The following is a 21,610-nucleotide window of genomic DNA, read 5'->3' as shown; positions in this document are numbered from 1 at the left end:
CACCGATGTTAACCGCGTACAAGAATGAAACTCAGGTGACTGAGTTCACAATGCAGTGCACTGCTAACCCCTGTTTCAGTCGAGAAAGAAACACGTTAGCAATTATCCTTTCAGTCCAATGTGGTTTTGTAAGTCATGAAAAGGAATTTTCCATACAATACCATGTAAAATTATTACCTTTAACATTTCATCGACTGTGAAAATCTGCAATGACTGTTTTATATTAGATTTGTTTTCTATTCTCTGGAGCCTTAAACTGCATTGGGCCCCACAGCTGCGTGATAACACAATCGATGATTGTTAAGCAGTCAGTCACAGGTTCAGAAGGAAGGTGGTTAGCAGATGTGTGCTGCATTCTGCCAAAACTTCTACTCTAAATTATCGGACGCTAAAGAGCACAAAACATTGGATTCACTCCAAGATAAAAACAGCAGGCAGATGGGAGTGGTGAAGAGAGGGTCAGGTCATTCACCAGTAATATTACTACTATGACAGAAGCAAACAAGCTTCCCCATTGATGTCGTGTCTCTGAACTTGAACATGAGGTTCCATCTGGACTGAGGATTTTTTGTTTTTTATGTCAGAACAGAATGTTTGAAGTAGTGCTCTTGTAGTTTCGGCCACAGAAAAAAAGGTTTGCATGATTCATTGACGATCACTAATTATTGAATGTATATGGCGTTGCAATTTCACGACAGTATTGCTACATTTATAGAAGAGTGGTCAGTCGTTTATCTCCCGTTAAGAAGTAGTTTAACATGTCTGATTATAACGCGCGTAATTACCTGCGTTACTGCCCAGTAAACACGCAACATTGCGCCAATGTTGGCATGTTGGAGCAACGGTGGCCCAACGACTCATGTATACTTGGTGAATGGTTTTACAACGCATACATAATTACAACGCATTACAAAGCTTACAATTCATTTTAAAGATACAGTTGCACGATGTGTACACATGCAATGATCGGTAACCAGGTGACTGTTATTGGGAGCTTACCCTTGCACTCTCACGAACAGGCACACTACTGCTGAGAGGAATAAACATCCCATGATCCAACTCTAACTACGACTTCTTAAACAGCCAAACATTTTAACAAGGACCCATGCTGTTGACTTTTAAGACATGAGGCACTCGAGTTTGTAAAGTGATCCACCGAATAGGAAATAGTCTAAACCACCGGAAAAGCATCAGCAAGGTCACATAGCCGACAGTGTGCGGATTGCAAAGCACCAATCACGCTCCCCTTATAACCACAGCACACGCTGATGCAAGCTGATGGTCGCTAAGATAAACCTACAATTTAAACTAACAGCCAGCTCACATTCTGTACCGTAATTGCACACAGGAGTTGTTTTCTTTTTTACTTATTACCATCTAATCTTTTGAAGTATTGTATTACCTTAACTGATGCACAGTATGCCATTTGAAATACATGCCTGTTCCTGAAGGGGTCATTGGTCATAAGCAGTCAACAAAAATTGTCATCTTGAAAACGTTAATAAAATAAAATGAAACATCCTTATTAGTGTCCATCAAAAACATGTTTGCTTTGGAATCTGTTTCACACTCAAAATATAAAATATTTTTTAAACCCTTTGTGTGCACATATTTCTCATGCTTCTGCTGATGTGTAACAAAGTGACTTTTACAGCCTCCTATAGAACTGCATTCCACCCTTCTCATGGGCATAAAGAGCAGTCGGTTGACATGTTTATTACCCTAGCAGAGACATGCCAAATTCTGTGGCATCTCAATGGCCCTGGCCACTGCTGAACATTTAGGTGACGGTGTGTAGTCATGCACACCCGTGTGATTAGAGAATCAAAGCTACTACAGCCTGGCCTCAAATGTCAGAATTGCTGTGCTGGCATGCTGAGGCACCGGTGCGAATGATGTAAATCACTTACTGCTCCGATGGCAGTAGCAAGTGAAATTCTTCCTCACGTGTCAATGGAGAAAAATTGTTCTATTTGATCCATAATAAATTAAATTAAAAAATTGTAAAAAAAAACACAGCCATTCACTGCAGCTAATAAGAATACTGTACTTGGTAATAATCAGCCATGATCAATCCACTGATGGATGATGCCCCCTCCCCCCCACAAGCTGCCACCATGTAATCGGTATGACATAAATCACATGGCGATTGAAGATAACTGTTGGAGGGAATAAACTATTGGGGAGAGACACAACTCGGAAAACACACGTGATAACATATACTCAGGTTAGCTGTTGAAGGTGGACCAGGATCAAAATATTGTAATTAAATAATAGGACGGATGAGAGCAGGTCGGAGTGCTTTTCAAAAACGGAACTTAACAATGAAAAGCAGAGCATCAATGTCCCTCAAGCAAGAAGAGAGTGTTTAGCCAGTGTACGTGTATCTGCCATGACTCGGATCAGACACACAGACATTAACAAAGAGATGGGAACTCTGAAAAGTGGTGTGGAAACCGTGGAGATGTGCATGCTTGTATCTCTACTCAGAGACATAAAGAGGACTGGAGAATATAATACGCAAGTTGACTGAATAAAAATACGTGGGCTTGGGCAGGACATGACGCTGTGAGGGATGACAGCCGGTAGTCGAGACTAACGGCAATTTGGCATCCAACGGAGAGAACACGCCCAAGATACATCCATCGCAGAGACAGTTATCAAGTCAAGTAGATGGATCATGCATGACCGGGAGAGATAACAGGAGCTTGGGGAATTCTTCATCTAGCAGTGGATAGATCACGGTTGATGATGATGATGATGATGATTTGACCAGTGTGTCTTGGTGGAGCCAAATATTGTGAGAGGGCCTACCACATAAGATGTCTTACCCGACAATGGTTGGTGATGTGTTGTCCCGTAGTTGAAAAAGTATAACTGAGCAAATTCACCCAAAGTGTTCAACAGCGCTGTAAAGCCCATAAGGGATTGACTTACACAATAAACTGTCATGTGAAAAATGCTAAATGTTGTCCTGAGATGATGAGATGCTCGAGTATCATCTATGAAAGGTTTCTGAGATACATGCCATCTTGCTTAGGAAAAACTAACCTGATAAATGTGTTTGGTTAATCAAATGAATGTACTGTGTTTTGAACACTGCATAAAAGAGCAGTAAAGATTGATCTGTGAGAGTCAAACCAAATTCACATCACAAACAATTACTTAAAATCACTTACCTTTTCTCTCAAATAGTCGAGCATTACACGGCAGGCTATAATCGAACCTTTAAGCGACTCCATCATGCAACTGCAGATTTTAACGTTAAATGTAGTTAAATTCAATTTCACTGCAGTGTGTGACATGTTACAGCGTTAACTATGGTGTATTAGGACAGCGCTCGGGATTTCAAATGGAATGGCTTCGGCAATGCGGTGATAGCGATCAGGTGTTATGCTGACTGAAAATGAAACGGTTTAGCCTATTGAAACAACCCTTTTTGATGCCATTCGATGACACATGCTCTCAAATTAGATCTGGTTTTGAATGGTCATGCTGCTGATGTGTGAGGGATTTGAAGGATGGCAGCTAGAGAAAGAACCTGGGGTTGAATGTGGTGGTTAACATTTATACTCGAGATGTGAGATTTTAAATTAACACTATAACTACAGTTGCGGCTGATAAACATGAAAAAATTCAGAAATGTAATGTACCTTTAAAGTATACAAGTCAAGTGATTAGTTAAAATGTAACGTATTGGTTGGTCACTTTGCGAGCTAATTGAGACCTACATTAGTACTCTGCTAGCAAATTAGTTGAACTTAATCATCTCTTAGGGACAATGATATAAGTTTTAGTTGGTAGTGATTAAGAAATATGAAGTTGGGATTTGTTGGATCTAGGAGTACGAAAGAATGGATGGCAAGGTATGATCATGGCGACGGCATTAGCCACGATGACCTCTTGACCTCCTGAACCTCTCACCACAACATTGGCACACACCAGCGTACGGTTATGATGCTGCCAACGCAAGACAAGTGCGTTGGCATCTCCTGTTAGATAGTTGTTTACACCCTAAAGTAACAAAAGAGCATCATTTAAATACAACTGACGCAGGAACACTATCTTAAAATGCCCCGAGGTGCTTTACCCCCATCTTAGGGACGATGATATAATATTCAGTTGTGGGTGATTTCCAAATTCGTCGTCGAGACTTGATGAATGCAGGAGAACAAAATAATCGATGGCAAGGTGTGGTGGTGTCGACGGCATTGGCCACGATGACCTCCTGACCTCCGAGACCCTTCAGCACAACATTGTTACTCACTTGAGGCCAGCACACGGGCACGGCGGCTCAGCAGCAGGCCGAAGCGATTCTGGGCAGTGCAATCGTACTCGCCCTCGTCCGAACCCTCGCGGCCACCGGCACTCCGGCGGAACGAGGGGATGTACAGCGAGCCGTTGGGAAGGAGGGCGTGCGTGGCGGGGGTAGCAGATGCGGCGGGGGGCGCCGCCGTGGGACCGCTGCTCGCGTCGCCGTCCGTGGCCAGGTCTAGAGCCACGCCATCTCGCCGCCAGCTCACGGCGATGGGCCGCACGCCCTCAGCACGGCAGCTCAGCGCCAGCGGCTGCCCCCGCACGCCCACTGTGTCCTGGGGCTCCTCGAGGAAGGCGAGTTCGCTTGGAGCGCAGGGCCCTGCGGTGGTGGTGGTGGTGCACGTCACACATTCAAGAGAGTCAGATTTTCCACGTGCAATTTTTATCGTGGCATAAAACAATGGTTACATTATAGAGGTACAACAAGTTGCTGCCACACTCCCCCACCACCAATTCAAGGTTGTGATTCCATTCAAGAGCCGATTTTTTTTTAGCACTGTAATCAATGCAGTGGCCTCTAGTGGCTGAATGAGTAAAGTGAGCCCAATTACCTAACACACACATATAATACACACGTTGAATCTTCCACACGCGGTTAGATGCAGGTGTCATGAGTTAAAAAAAACTATTAATGCATGCATCGTTACACTTTTATTAAACTACGTGACTCTTCTCATCGGTGACATTTCGTTGCTTGTGAAAGTGTTGCATTAGAATACCTTTCAGCAGTGCAGATCAAAGGCTCTGACCGTTTGGTAAATATAAACACTGGCGTGGCGCTGCAGAAGTTTATTGAACCTCATGCCTGCACGCTTTTGCAAGCCACGTGATGGACTAATAGCTTTCCATGACACAGTGATCACAGAGACCTCTTTAGGGGTAAGGAACAGAGGTGGCTCAGAGTGAACTATGCAACTTATTTTTTGTTTATGGCCACAGCTTCTCCCAGGGCAGGCCTCCTTGCGCAAGGACAAAGAGCAGGAAATGAGGCCCTGTGAGCTGGGTGGATAAGCTGCACGTTATTGTGCGCTGGAGGTGTGCAGCGGACTGTGGCTCGATTTGTCGACACGAGCCATCGGTGGTTTGGGAGACAGCCGACTGTGAATGGGCCTGCTGTAACTACTTCCTGCTGTAAAAACAGTCTGGCCGCTCCCTGGTGGAAGCTACTAGCCGCATCTGGGCGATAAAACCCTTAAAGCGATCAGAGAAGGAAGCAGTGGGGAGGAAGGTGGGGCCACATGTAATCCTACATTGATGCTAAACACGTGCTAAACAACACTGCCCACAGGAAACACTCCTCTGATCCTCAAACTGGAAATGCGTGATGTAAAATGTAATATCCCCACCATTATTATGGAACTGGGAAAGAGTGTCGATGCGCATTTCATGGCGAGGAATGCAATGTTAAGTGCATTGAGAAATGCCATGAAATAAGTCTTTCTGAAATATATGTTAGTGCAAGTCAGTGAACTGGTAACATTGTGTACATATCTGGAAATATATTTGAATCAAAATAAGTGTTTTAAATAATGCTTAACTGTGGTTTGTCCTTAAACTGTAAAAAACAAATCTAGAAGCTATCCTAAGACCAATGCAACAAATCGTGCCATTAAATGCATGCAGACAAGAGCTCATTTCAACGAGGAACTGCGACTCCCCATAGTCCCTACGAACTCAAGTGTATTAAATAAAAGCAGTCTCAAGCTCGCCCAATCAGATTCTGTTCAGAGTTACAACATACTTCATTTGTGGTTACAAGCATGAAAACACAAACACGCATCTTGTAAAACAGCCAATAAAATGTACGCTCGCCCCATCAGGAAGAGCGTCAAGCACGAGGCGGTGTGTGGCGTCTCACGGCCAGGCTGCTGGGCCACCAGGGACCCACCCACTGAAGGGTCTGCTGTCACAACAGCCTCATGACAGACAGCATGCAGTATGTATGCATGCATGTTGAACTTCTTTTGCACTGTACCTAGCCAACTGTGCAAATGGGAGGTGCGGGGGAAGGACAAAAAACTAAACACAAAAACACAGTTCTAAAGAAACTCGTTTTCAATCTAGAAATTAGGTTTCAATCAGTACTCAGTTTTGGCTTGTGATTCATAACGTATTATTCAGATATGGATTCATCCGTGCCATTTGCATGTGAAATCCTATCGACTCACTTGGAACTGTTTTTTTATATTTCAAATTTCCAAATTTGCTTGGCAAAATGAGGAAAATTAGCTGCAATTCCATTATAAGCGCATTGTCTAACCAACAACTTCATGTTAGTATACGGGCAGGTAAGCATTAGTTCAGGTTATCACTTAAATATATAAACTGCATACGGGAAACCAGGACTAAACGTAAATCGGAAGCAGTTTGCTTTTGGTCATTGAGACTTTCCACACGGTCACCAAAAGGCTTGTTTAGTTATTCACCAAAGTGATTTTCAACAAAAAACACACCGACTACTATTGCTTAGTACATTTACAACTACAGTAGATGACCAACAGCTGGTACCCAATTTATGAAAAGTATTTCTATAATCAAACGGGCATTGGGATCTGCTCACCTCCGTTGGAGATTGTGACATAAATTATGCTCACATCCTAGCCATAGGACAATCACAGTTGACTTCCCACGAAGCAGGACTTCCTTTATTGACCCAAGAGGCCGAGATGAATGATGGATTGAGCTGACCCTCGACCACGATTTAAATTCAGACCTTCGGATTGTGAGTTAAGAGTTCTGCCACAGCACCACATTATTGCCATCTGCCTAATCTGGTTTGTATCTTGTATTTTCCCGAATTTGAGTTAATATTTTCCATCAAATATTTGGCTGATATGCCCTGTAATTTAAAATTTACCTATAGAATTGTCATAGCTTAGCACTTATTCAAAGGTTTTTTGAGACATGCAGTATCTGCATTTGTATTTACTTCAGTAACCCAGGTCTCTTTTGAAAATAATGTGTGATCTCAATGGGCTCTCACATTAATAGTTTACCTATCATACTACAATTTGCAATGTAATCTTACATTCACCCCTGCGCGTGCAATCATGACTGACAACAGTGCAATGTTCTTACAACATTCTATTCAGGTGTCCCTTAACCAAATAAATGGAATTTGAAGTCGTAAAGGGCTCTCAATCAAGATTCTGGTTCACCTATGGAAAAGCAAAACCACCACTCGCAGCGGAGCCTCGTCCATTCAGCTTTTAATTAAGCCCCACATCGTCCTTTCGTTGCGGCCAGTGGGATATTATGTTTCAAATCTGCCCATAAACAGTAATGAAAAACACGGCAATAAACCTAACGCTACCAATCAATACGTGGCCACTTCCAACGGCGTTGCCGCGGCCGGGCTTGCATGTGCAGCAGAACGCAATAAAGAGGAGGAGGGGGTGGGTGGGTGAGTGGGTGGGTGGAGGCGTCGCGTGAGCGGCCGTGCTGCGAAAGCCATGTATCACTCTCCCGGTCAAAACCCACGCTTTGTCCTGCCCGAGCAGGGAATCGCCACAAATGCCTTTTCACCGCCCGAGACCGGAGCGGACGAGCAACAAAGACGTGGCGAGTCGCGCGCGGCACTCGCGAAAAAAAAAGCAAAAACCGCAAAGTCGGTTTTCGCTGAGAAATACGCTGCCAATTAAACCCCTGCGCGTTTGCGTTAATGTGCGCTAAAGCGGGTTTTGATGGTAGGGTGTTTTTTTTTGTTATGTGGCGGTACTGTAGTGTTTTGTGTTAAGACCCTGAAAGGGTCCTGACAAAGCTCTCCCCCCCCTCTCTCCCTGTAAGCGTGAGCTTGGCAAGCAGAGGCAGTCGTGACGGGAATGGCCTTGCACAGTGAACACGTGCTGTGCTCAACTTCTTCCACGTTTTTTTTTAACCCAACTCCGTGCGTGCCTCACTTTGCTCTTTAACTCATCTATACTCTTCAGCTCCTCTCGCGTTAGGGAGATGAGTGTTTGAAACGTGAATTTGCATCCTGAATTGCACACGTGAACACATGCTCTACTATTATTAAACCAAGGCAGCTTTAACCTGCTAACTTCCTAATGCAGCAAATGACTTTGGTTTCGTTTGTTAATGCCCCTTCGACTACTCTTAACTTTTCTGTAAAACAGCAGCAAAGGCTGGCAACAGTACAGCTACAGGACAGTTCACTTTGAGGTGCACCAGCGTGAGCAGTAGGTAAATACAGCTGGCAATCTTTGCGTTCAGCAGCTGTTAACTATAACAACAAGACAATCGCCAGCCTGACTGTTGCCACCGGGCTTAAAACAAGGATTGTTCCCCCATACGCTACAATATCATGGTTTCACCGCACCACGAAACACGGCCAGCTGAGTTTGACTACCGGCCACGGTTAACATGAGTGGACGCTACGTGGTATCTGAACTGGTCCTTGGGCATCCCTTTCACCAGCACGCACTGACCAGTGTGGTTAAGTATGGTCAAACAAATCCCCAGCCGTGGATTTGACAAGTAGTTTGGCAATCATGTTAAGTTTTAAAATCCGTAAAGCATGCTTTAAGAAGCACCCAGCAGACTAGCGTGTGCCAGTTACATATTCTACATGGTTTATTGCACAAACGTGTTACTATTTCACTGTCAAAAGCGTTGTGTTTGTTTACAATGTTAAGTTCTAATTGTTTTTAATGCTTCATAATGAACTCTCATTCGTATGCGATTTCCAACGTCACTCTGTGCGCTGTTTAGCTGTGTACCTGCTTTGCTATTTACTTTAGTAACCCGGGTCCACATTAGGTGACTTGTAGCCCCCCTCACATGAGCCTCCTCAATTGGTTATAAAGTTTCTGTCTTCTGTCCACGCTGACCAGATTCCATACACGAAATCCTCCCCGCACCTTACCTCTCGTCCCCACAATCTTATCGAACACATGTACCAACGATCTCTCTTTTAGATGAAAATCCGCGGGAACAAACCTCACAGTCATCTAACTAAGAGCATCACCGCAGAAGGTGCACGCTACCACGTGTAATCCATGGAGATATACGAAAACATGACCATCAAGTGCTGATGCTGATATTCCGCACAACGTACCCTTTTGTTGGCTGAGTAGACCTAGGGTAAGTACCTTGCACGATCGAGGCGAAAATTGCCACCGGTGGACTTACGTGGGGCCATGAAGCTCCAGTCGACTGGATCCCAATCCAAGAAGAGCCTAAGATCCGAGCTTAGAAATCGTGTTGAGATCCCAAAACCAAAACGCCATGGAATGTCTCGCTCCACCACCGATTCGCAAAGAATATCCATCCGTGAACCGTAATTTCGCAGTGACGCCAATGCACGCATAGTTTGAAGCAACTCACACTACCCGTAGCGGTCTAAAACAAGAGTTGGGAATTGTGCCACGTGCTTCTTGAAACGTTTGTTTACCTTACAGCGTGTGGCGCGATTGTGACACATTTTCGATCCACGGAATTTGGCTGAGAAAATACATTCATGGTAATGATGATGAGCGCGCATCATCATCACCACCACCACCACTGTTGGGCTACAAAGTTCAGCGAGCAGGCTAGGCACGGGTAAACTCCGCAGAGAGGAATCGAAGGGAGTAGTAGTGGTGGTGGTGGGGGGGGGAAGGGGAAGAGATTCCACGGCTTCACAACTTTTCGCTGCCCATTGCAGAGCGCGCGTGGGTTGCTCTTCTCGCGAGCACTCAAGAGCGCTCCGCTTGTCGGCACATCCATCCTTCTGAGAGCGCACGGAGTGGGATTCCACTCCACTCTCTCTCTCTCCTCTCGCTCGCCACCGTTCACTCACCGGCCAGAAGCGTGAGCAGCATCGCCGGCGCCCAGAGGCTGAGGTAGTTGTCGGAGACGGCCATGAGAAAGCGAAGCAAAAAATAATGGAAGCAACAAAAAAAAAACAGTTTAGACCAACAATAACAACACCCAAAAAAGCAGCAACGGGACGGCGAAGGCGACGCTCGTAGAGGTTGGAGCCCTCTCCGCCCCCACGAGAAGATCCCGCGGGAGTCACCACCACCACCGTCACCACCGTCACCACCAGCAGCAGCAGTAGCAGCAGCAGTAGCGACAGCGGTGCCGAGAGCCGGGCTCGGTCCGAGGGGTCAATCTCGCTCGCGCCATCTTTGCGCATCTCCCCGCACGGCGCGCGCGGCTCTTGTCCCGCGGAGCGCGACGCGCGACCTCATCGCGGCGGCGGCGTCTTCCCGGCTCCTCGGAGCTCGCCGCGCGGGGGGGGGGGGGGAGAGGCGTGCGGGAGGTATAGGGGGGAGTTCGTGCTGGCGGTTGCCGGTGCTTGTGAGCAGTCGGTGGTGGTGCGCTGCTGGTGATAACGATGGTAGTGGCGGTGGTAGGGGGGGGGGACAAACGATGCGCCCCCGTGGAATCGCCGCTGCTGCCGATGCCCTTGCGCGCACGACGCCTCCCGGCTAGAAGTGCGAGCGCCGCGTGAAAGTGAGAGCGCGCCTCTCGCTCGGTGCGCTGGCGGAGGCGAGCGCCCAGGCGCAAGCCGTGTCTTTTCACCCTCCCCAAACACTGCCCACCCCACCCCTACCCCCCTAACGCACACACAGAACCCCTTCGCTGCCTCCACCACCCCCCCTCCTCCTCCTCTCTACACACCCCCCGCGTGCGTGCGTGCGAGCGCCCCGTCTTACAACCCCAACACTGCCCCAGCACCACCACCAACCCCCCCCCCCTGACTCTCCTTGCCCCCAACGCTCACGCACTCAACCCACCCAGGCCCCCCCCCACCACCGCCACTAACCTCCCCTCCCCTCCTCTCTCTCCCCCGTGCGTGCGTGCGAGCGCCCCGTCTTTTCACCCCCCAATCCCTTGTCCCCCCGGTGCTCACGCAACGCAACGCCCCACTCACACACCCACCCACTCACACACCCACCCACCCACACACCCACCCACTCACACACCCACCCACTCACACACCCACCCACTCACACACACACCCACCCACCCACACACCCACCACCACCACCCACACCCCGGGGCGTGCGTGCTTGCGTGCGCGAGCAGTGGTGCCTTTGCACTCTCGGGGTTGACCCCGCCCGCCCGACCGCCCGCCTCCTCCTCCCCGCCACGCACACGCGCACACAACACCACCACCCCCACCACCTCCACCCCCCACCACCACCACGACTGCTTTGCCCCGTGCGTGCGAGAGCGGTGGTGTCTTTTCACTCTTCGCGCTGCGCGCTCCTAACCCCCCCCACACACACACCGACCGACCACACGCTACCGCTGCCGCCCCCCCCCCCCTAAGGCACACGAATCCAAACATCCCTCCCCCCACCACAATCCAAAACCACCGCCACTATAGTACCCCCCCCCCCCGTGTGCGTGAGCAGTGTCACCCCGGCACAACACTCCACCACCACGACCCCATCACCCCACTGCGTGTGCGTGTGTGCCTGTGTGTGCGTGTGTGCCTGTGCGTGCGTGTGTGCCTGTGCGTGCGTGTGTGCGTGCGCGTGTGCTCGTGCGTGTGTATGTGTGTATATGCGCATGTGTGTGCGCGTGTGTGTGTGCGCACGTGTGCGTGTGTATGTGTGTGTCTGCGCGTGTGTGTGCGCACGTGTGTATGTGTGTACGTATGTGTGTGCGCACGTGTGTATGTGTGCGCACGTGTGTATGTGTGTGTGTGCGCACGTGTGTATGTGTGTGTGTGTGCGCGCGTGTGTATGTGTGTGTGTGCGCACGTGTGTATGTGTGTGTGCGCACGTGTGTATGTGTGTGTGTGCGCGCGTGTGTATGTGTGTGTGTGCGCACGTGTGTATGTGTGTGTGTGCGCACGTGTGTGTGTGCGACGCGCCTCCTCGCTGAGTGAGTGCGCTTTTTTTCGCAGCGGCAGCAGCAGCACGTGGTGACGTGGTGACCGCGGCGTAACGCCGAGTGGGAGAGCCCGTGGGGGGGAGGGGGGGAGCAGCTGCGACTCTCTCTGCCTCTGCTCCTGCCGCGGCCGTCTCGGCGCTGTGGGAGATTCGCGACGAGGTCTCGGCGCGCTCTCATCATCATCATCATCCTCGTCGTCCTCCTCCTCGGCGTCGTTGTCGTCCTCCTAATCCTCCTGCTCGTCGTCTTCTGGGTCCCGCGAATGACGCTGACCCATTGAACGTGTTTAAAAAAAACACAAACAACCTGTGTGTGACCCTGCGTTAATTCTCAGCGGTGAATTGGTGCACGAGCACAAATAACAACCACTCAACACGTTTGTCAATAACACTGCCCGAAAGAGGTGAACGGTGTGTTTAAAAACGACCTTCTTGTGGGGAATGGACCTTCTTACTAGGAGCAGAATCGTTGCCCGAAACGTCGCCTATTGACGAACGCGTTGAGTAACTGGTTTTTTTGTTATTTTTGTACAGGGGTGTGACCAATCGTCGCCTGTCTGCCTCCTCCCGGCTGCTTGATGGATTGTGGCACGCGATTCCGGGCCGCGTTTCAGTTTCAAAATCGATGTTTTTGTCCTGCCTGTTTGCCCATTGTGAAGATTTCACTTCGCGTCTGCACTCTTTTGTTCGCTCTGTTAGCCAGAATTTAACATCGGCATAACATTTGTACATGTAAATTGCATGAATGTGAAAACATTTATGCTTTTACAACACTGTTAAATGCTGACATTAAGCGACACATTGGTCCACTTCTGTTTGGCAGGTGATGGTATGTGTGTGCTGTATGTTGAACTTCTTTCGCACCGTGCGTAACATGGCGATGTAAACACTCGTTAATGGTCGATAACACCTTAATATATCGAGGACCGCAGAGCTTGGATGGGAATTTGTCACTGGGTCACCGCCTGACTGCCTTTCCTGCTCGTCTGTGGTTCTTCCTCGCGCCTCCGAGTCGGTACAATAACGCTCTTCACGAGCGAGGGAATACTGCCATAGCAAACATGCAAAAATTAATGTTTTGATTTTCGTTATGAATGGTGAAACAATTCAGTTTGGTGCAACTGATCTGACAGTTGTTTATATGCTAAGCAACATAACATAAACATCTGCAGCCCTTTGACAATCCACTACGGCTTGAAGCCCTCCCAATCATCATTGTGGTTGTGTGACTCTACTTTACCACGCTGGACGGTAAGGGTTGGTAAAGTGGCACCACCCACTGATGTTAGCCGTTGCCTGAAATCAAAGTCAGGTCGCCTAGCATAGCACGGTGCACATGCCACTGCAGCACCCTTCTCTCCATACTATACTTTGAAAAATAGATATTCTCGCGTTACAGGTATTCCTAAATTACAGGTGTGTGTGTGTGCTGATTTAGCAACTTCTTGTTTTTTGCATGTGGTACACCGAGGGATTGATATATAAGGAGCATGTGTTTCATACCAGTTTAGATGTGCATTGTTTCAGTAAAACTGTTCAACTTTGCGAGATGAAGAGGGTCCAGATGATAAATAACGTGCGATTGTCATTAGGAATGTGACCATCATTGGTGAGGTGGAGAACCGTTTTGGCCTTTCCTAGTCAACCTTGCAGAAATATCTTTAAAAATGTATCAAGTGTACATTGCAGCGGAGGCGTAACTTTTACAGATGGTGTAGAACTTAAATCTATTGTACAGGTAATTGACAATCCCACATACATGTGAACCTATAGTTGGTGATGTGAAAGGCTTTTGGTGCATTCGTTGTATGACCCGCCATAGGTTTTCAATTGCCACACTCATTGAAGATATATCATTACTTTGATGTCATAATGTGGAGTCTCAGATGTCTGTCGGAAATTAAGTGGAAATAGAGCAGAATGTGGCTATATTTCGTTGGACTAATGTTTCATCTACAAAGTAATTCAAAACATACGTTTATGTAGCAAGCAAAACGCTCTTGAATTCTGTATGTACTGTACCATTTCATACAAGGTAAAGCAGCGTTACGTGGTTAGCGTGAGCCACTCTAAACCTACTCACTTAGTTTTATTCCTGAAAAGTGATATCAAAATCAGTTTCTGACCTCCCCAAATCCCCCATGAGCCGACATTGCATGGGGAGGCATTCATCGATTGGTGAATTAAAAATGGTTAGAATTGATTTGATTTACATAATTTCATATAAATACAATAATTTACAAAGCTTGAATAAACTTGCATTGTGAACATGGTATTAGATGGTTGCATGAACATGTGTATTTGTAGATTTATATTCGTGACTAAATGTTTTCACTGTAAAAGTGTAATGTGTCCGATTTCTTTAGAATATCACGTTATCTAAGAATGTATTTGCAAATGAGGTCAACCCTACTGAGAACTGACGTATTTAACATAATACATGTAGTGGGATTACAAATGTCACACTGACAGTGCTTTTCACTATTAACCTCCAAAAATGCAGTACTGAAATTTGGAATGAGTACATTTTCTTATTTTAATTCTAAGCATTGTTTTCCTACAAGAAATATAAAACATGTTTCAATTGTTCTTTTGGCACATACCAAAAGCACATTTTAAAATGTGGTCTCCACCTAGAAATCAAAGAAATATTCTGTCTACCACCCCTGCTATGAATGTAAATTGCTCAAAACAGTAGCCTGCTACACATGTTTCTTTTATAAGTCAGGGCTAATGATGATATTGGTCAGATGTATTGGGTGAGTAATAATATTCTGTCCCTCTTGTAAAACGTGTTTGAATTGTTTTTCTTTTCTGTTTAAGTAAGACACAAAAGCATCTTGCATTGCTGTACAATGGCATGTAATACTACGCTGCTGTAATGCAGAGATGGCGTTATTATTGGCATAGAGATGTCGACTGGAATAATCAGCAGAACCCATGCCATTCATGGCACCACTGCTATCACAATTACTAAACCTTTTAGCTGTTGCACCATGAACACGCGACCTTCAAGGTCTGCTTTTACAATCTCCCATCAACTAGCTTTAGGTCTCCCCTCTTTATCGCTGACCTCTGAATGTCCACTCCAATGCCAGCCTAAATAACCTACCTTCCTCCATCCTGCACGGTACCTAGCCATTGCGATCTTTCTTATTGTGTGGACAGTACCTGCTTGCTAAATTATATTCTGTATTTCAAAGTTAGTTACCCTTTGGTGCTATGAAATTTATAGTATTCCTCACATGCATCAATATTGAATGCCTCTGAGGTTTATTTTATAGTCACTTTGTTAAGCCACGATCAATTAAGAGTAAAACAAAATCCCATTTTCAAGAGAGACCCTTAGAAATTGTGGCGTACATTCCAGAGAAAAATATTATATCTCTGCAAGTTTCAATTAAGAATGATATGGAAACGGGGGACATACGCTGTGTTTATTTGATTTAGTTTAATGAATAATTTAAGTCATATTTATTGTATTTCATATCTAAAGTTTACGACCATATTACACATTAATGCATGCAGGTGTATAGCTAAGGGTTAATGGTATTTAGCACCAGTGGTCTAATGATTGTGAATTAAGCACAATGCATGTATTTTTTATGTGGAAAATAATGAGAAAGTGTCATTTACTGATTGCACGCGACGATGCTGTGCAAGCTGCATTTTATGCTGACAATAAGACCCGGTTGAGGCTAAGGTTGTTTGCATTAAATGGAATTCAAAAGCCAAATACGAAAACAAGCCAATACGAAGTATGAACCTAATTATTGGATACAAACCATTGTGCATTGTTGTGGAGCAGCACTAAAAACAATGTAGCGAGGGGTGGCGTCACAGTGAGCAACACCACCACGTGCGCTATCTATCTCTCTCTCACAGATACTTCACTGCAGTGTTGGCAGGGTGGCACAGCGATCACACGTTGTGCCTCGCAGCAGGAAGACCCTGGGTTTGATTCCCGGCTCTGGCACCTTCCTGTGTGGAGTTTGTAAGTTTCCCCACTGCTTTGCATGGGTTTCCTCCAGGTTCTCCGATTTCCTCCAGAAGTAAAAAAAAAATTAGTGTAACTGGTATTGGCCAAATATCCAAATGCTTAAAAATTACCAAATTACTCAATTTGGGATTACACATAGCAACATCGCCCCAACTGCGAAAAACCTGGCAAGGACCCGACTGAAAACGAGTCTTGCGTCTCAGTGAGGCTTTCCTGGATTAACAAGCATAATATATAAATACACACAGAGGTCTGTTTATAAATATCTCCCATGATACTCTGCAAAACGCACAATGGATCTGTAAACAACGTAAACAACACGCCTGACCCTTGCTCTTCACGGGAGGTGCCGTTCTGAGAAAACCCGTGCAGAGTGAATCCGTGCAGTGATGCAGTTTTTTCACAGTCCGAGGGGGGTTATGTTCCAGAACCATTCAGACACCCTCCCCAGACCCAGTAAGGCTCACTCCTCTCTAACCGATGGACTAATACAGCTCAAAGAAGGAAATGTAATACTTGTAGTGTACGATGATGTAATACAAAACAATGCTTAAGATCTGTAATCATAAATACAGGAGAGTTGTGTTGGTGTATGTTTTGTGTGCGTTTGGTTCACTTAAATATGGTCAAAAAGCCAAAACACATGTCAGTGGCTCGTGTGGACTAGGGACTACAAATCTTGTTCGCCCAGAATTTTTAGTAAAGCGAAACGTTCTCAAGATAAAGGAGGGAGACGAAAGGTGCAGCCATCCGCACTATTGTTGGAGTAGGGGGAGCACGTGGCGATGTTGACCGAAATTCAAGGGCTTCACGTTCACAGCCAGTCACCCCGCGGCCGCGCAAAAGCCACGTGGAGAGAGAGAGAGAGAGCGAGCAGCCTAATCCCACAGCTTCTCGACCCGTGCGTGCAGCTGCGAACCCCATCCCGTGCGCTTTCCGAATGTTTTTCGTAAGTAGAAAAAAACATTACCGCGCAGTTGCAAATCCGTGCAGAAAGGACCCGTGCAGAGCGAGGGTCAGGTGTATTGATTGTTTTTTTTTGCGTTGAACAAGGCCGAACTGTTTAGATAGGGCGCTCTTGCCAATATCATCTCGTAACCCAGCAACATTTGTTTAATAAGCCTGATTGCCGATGGGATCCAGGTCTAGAGTTTGCTTGCTTAAACAAATGCTACGGGAAAATATTGGCCTGGAAAACCAATTAACCGGTGGCTAAAATGTGGAAATGTACAGAATGGAGGTTTCAACTAAGTTATGTTTAATTGATTACGGGTTGAGGCTACCATTAAGGTTACAACATCATGTAATTTCGTCCGTCTTAGTAGTCGGTACTAATATACAGAATAGTCTCTGTAAGTGCATGACACACAAACAAAGGCAGCATGAGAGTACCCCTTTAATAACATAGTTGCAGATATACAGTTTACACGCATAAACCTCGTAATTTAAATCATTGTTTTTAAAACCTCGACTGTTTACAAATTACGCAATATCTAACCGAGCTACACCACCAAATACTGTAGCAATGCGAGTCAAAACTGATACAATCTATTGACTACATCTGTACAAAGTAAGCTTTTGGTCATTAAAAGTCTACAGCATCTACAAGACAACGGGGTGTATTCATAAATACATTGTTCATACAGAGCTATTAAAAATATATAAACGCATTACAGAATGGGGGAATTTGGTTACAGTATTACACTCGTTGATACATTGAAAAGATTCAGTACCCATAGACAATCTGTCGCTCCAGTCACTCTACGGTGTGACTCGGTCACAGGCGCGCGCACAGCTCTGCGTTCTGCGGTGATGCTATTCCGTGGGGGGCGGTGACACTGCCAAGTGGGTGTGAAGTCTGTTCCCGGTGAGATGCACTGAATACAACAACCATGATAAGAATCCGACGTGACTTCAGACGTCCACACAACGTTGAAAACTTTAGGAAAACAACGATAGAATACGGTATTTTTTTTCTCGTTTTTTTTTGTTCCATCTCCTTTGCCTGCTATGTGGTTTGTTTGTTTTAAAGACGCATGCTCATTTGCTTTAAAAGTCGTTACAATATCCACGCTAATTAGGCATATGAACTTAACGTGAGTCACAGACTTAATTGATTTCTAACAATGCTTCACAGCATTGTGCCACCTTGACACTTTTCAAGCCTGTACATTCAATGTTGAGAGTTCCCACAATGCAATGACCCGGGCTTGGGAGTTCACAGAGTTCAAGGACGTTGTTAATGCAGTCACGTGGACACCAGAAAGTATGGCTTTTCACTGCGGGGCGTGCACACATTTGGCCGTTGCGTTTGTGAATTAGTCCACTGTTGAAGATGTAATAATATGCGATGAAAGTGGCCAGCAGATGTTTGTAAATGGAATCGAGATCATGGATTACAGTTACACACAGCCTGCGTATGTCGTGTACAACATGGTTTTTGGATTTCTCATTAAACAGTTTACAGATAATAGAAAATAAAGTAAAAATTGCATAAAGATGTATTTAAAAACTTCTTGTAACGATTTGCAGTTAAAATCAAAACCACATATACGACCTTGTTTTTTTTGCACAAAGTCCACACAAGTGTATCGAAACATTCATACTGAAGGTTGGCATGTACCTTACTATACAGTCGTTATATTCCAAGATAACTTAGTTTTTGTATTATCCATATGTACTAGTATTCACTAATACATGTGTGTTTACAACAAAAATTTTTGTGTTGCATAACAGCGATGGAGTCAAACAAAATGTGAACGGAAATACAATTCCGAAATGGTAAATGCAACAATGATCGCTTTCAATGATGTAACTTTTTGTTTCATGTCATCATTCGAGTTCAAGCTTAGCAATCTTTAATGAGGCCAATGTTCATGATTTATGTGGGAAATGTGTTGCAATGACCATGCACTTGCTTTGAGAATAAACGGGTTAGTAATAACAGAGCAAATAAATAATGTGGGTTACAGAGAGCTGTATGGAGCCATGAACTACTGAATTACATAACGTTTTAAGCTTTAGTTTTTTTTTTATTTCACTACTTTAGAAGCCCAATGAAATGTATTATCCCTTTTGCGAGCGAGACCTCGGAAATCATACGTACTTAGAGTCGATTACAGCGTATTTGTGGGTAATGATCCGAATGAGGCTTGTATGTATGATGCAGCACACAATTACCTACACTTCCAGGAACCTAGCCAGACACGTGTGAAAATTACTTGGTTAATATAATGCCTCGTAAACCGAATCGTCAACAAGAATGATGGCCACTAGGTTAGCCAAAAAAACGTCTAATTTACATTACAACTGCCATATGCATGCAACGGTGTAACGTGTAAGAAAAATAAATCCTGCTATGGTCTCAATTAAGTTTGAGATCTGTGCATAGGATGGCGTGTCTGTGGGATTGTGGTGAAGACTAGTGGAGACCACCCACTCGCAAAAGAAAACCCTTTTTAGTGCGGCCTGGAAATGGCAATCCGTGCAAGACAATGTGCAATTGTTTAAGAGGCATGCCTGGATTTATGGTGTGCCAACACTTCCACAAGTGCGGTGGTAGTTCGTTTACTTTGGTTGCGTTTGGAATGCATTTTTCTATAGTGTCTACGGTGTGTTTAATAGCAGATAAACAATACATTACCACCGTTACGACTGTTGCATTATGATAAATGATAACGATGACACGTGTATTTTTTTTAAGCCAAAAAAATCGGTTTCGTAAAAACTGTTAAGGTTTGTTTTTTGTCAATGGAATTGTATATGTTGTATTTGAATGCTGCTGTATATGTTGGAATGCTCGTGTATGTGTGAGTGACATTTAAGTGGGGAGCGGTGGTGTCGCGCTTGGTGTGCTGAACTACAAACGCGGCGACCAGAGTTCGAGTCCCGCTTACGGCCAACACCAGTGATGCTTATCAAAACCGGTTCTGAGCCTCCCCTAAGTCGACTCAGCCTCAAATGAGTACCTGGTACCATGTGTAAACATTGCCACTAGGGAGACAAAGGCGGTTTGGCGTGGTGCTGACCCCTTGTGTGCCGTGTGTCGGCTTCCATAGGTGTTCGCTAACAACACTTGCCCCTGTTAAGGCTATCGGGGGATCTTTGTGACATTTAATGGTAATTATTTAAACATATACGAGTTAATTTTAACTTTTAAGTTTAGTTATACTCTAAGTGTTGTAATCCAAGGTGATTATTTATTTTTCATTGCGTGCTAAGCAGTCAGTGAATGGTAATTTTTTTATTTTAGCAATGCATCTACTAATGTGATTTTATGCAATTAATTGTGATTAAACGAAACTTATATACACGGGATATGTCGTTTTAAAATATCAACACCATATGTTTCTTATATTATCGCATACTCACGTTATTGTCTCAGAAGACATCTGCTTATAGTTTAATAGTCATATCCAGGTGTTTCCAATGCGTGCAGTTTTTTTTTACTGTCGTTGAAGGATTGAATGTATACCTTTTCAATGTGTCGTGTCCTTATGCATTACGTCCCTGTCTTTCGATCTTTGAGCCATCGTAATTTGTGTTACTTTTAAGAAAGCATTAACAATAGGGCTGATGGCTGATGGGATAATGCCGAGAGGTGAAATTGTGGACAAAATATTCACAAATCAAACCTTTAATGATAAAACAAGACGAAACTACGCAATTGCTGATATACGGTCAAATTGCAAAAGAAAATGTATAGCGTAATTATCAGCCTGAAGGAAAAGACAATTGACAAAAAAATACGTTACGTATATTTAAATAAAAAGGGGGTTTAATGTCCACTGAATGCTATATCTTTGTGAGACACCAAATGAGTTTTGGAATTTATGAAAATCGGATTCGTGGATTAAAAAACTTAACATGGCACGAAAGAATCAACTCGCATGCACATTTTGTGAGTGTCACAATGTATGTGTGTCACCATGCATCTGTGTCACCAAGCATCTGCGTGTCAACATGTATCTGTCACTATGTATCTGTGCTTGTCGTCATGTGTCTGTCACCATTAATCTTTGTGTGTCACCATGTATCCGTGTGTGCCACCATATGTGTCACCATATTTCTGTGTGTGTCACCATATATCTGTGTGTGTCACCATGTATGTGTGTGTCACCAAGGTATCTATGTGCATCACCGTGTGTCTGAGTGTGTCACCTTGTGTCAGAATGGTGCATCTCCGATGAGCACAGTTGGCTATGTAAGGTAAGTTCAACATACATACATGTATGGCTTCAGTCACCGCTGCAGATTAGGAAGTCAAAATCCAACAGCCAATGTGATGCTGCTCATTTCCATTCGTGGCCCTGAGCTGTTGGTGCATATTCCACATTCCCATGGTGGTGCCCAGTCGTTGGACAATCTTCACTTCCTACAAAGTCGTACCGATGTGATCAACCCTGTCATGACAATAGGCTTAAGTCAACTCTCGAATAGTAAATTAGTTCACAATCTGATGTAA

General features: G+C 45.0%; 1 protein-coding gene across 1 annotated transcript in view; it reads right to left on the bottom strand.

Moving 5' to 3' along the window:
* IGDCC3 (immunoglobulin superfamily DCC subclass member 3) overlaps positions 1 to 10,834 on the bottom strand; it is a 67,600-nt gene extending 56,766 nt beyond the window's left edge. Inside the window, exons 1-2 of the mRNA XM_061557995.1 lie at positions 10,097 to 10,834; positions 4,268 to 4,636 (exon numbers count right to left, since the gene is read on the bottom strand). Coding sequence (XP_061413979.1) covers positions 4,268 to 4,636; positions 10,097 to 10,160 — 433 coding nt within the window. The 5' untranslated portion in view covers positions 10,161 to 10,834. The remainder of the gene's footprint in view (positions 1 to 4,267; positions 4,637 to 10,096) is intronic.
* Between the last annotated feature and the right edge of the window lie 10,776 nt (positions 10,835 to 21,610).

This window comes from Lethenteron reissneri, chromosome 24, assembly GCF_015708825.2.
Source record: "Lethenteron reissneri isolate LAM-NWPU_2019-01 chromosome 24, ASM1570882v1, whole genome shotgun sequence".
Lineage (NCBI taxonomy): Eukaryota > Metazoa > Chordata > Hyperoartia > Petromyzontiformes > Petromyzontidae > Lethenteron > Lethenteron reissneri.
The sequence above is the reverse complement of the archived record's forward strand: the minus strand, read 5'-3'. Positions and strand labels throughout refer to the sequence as shown.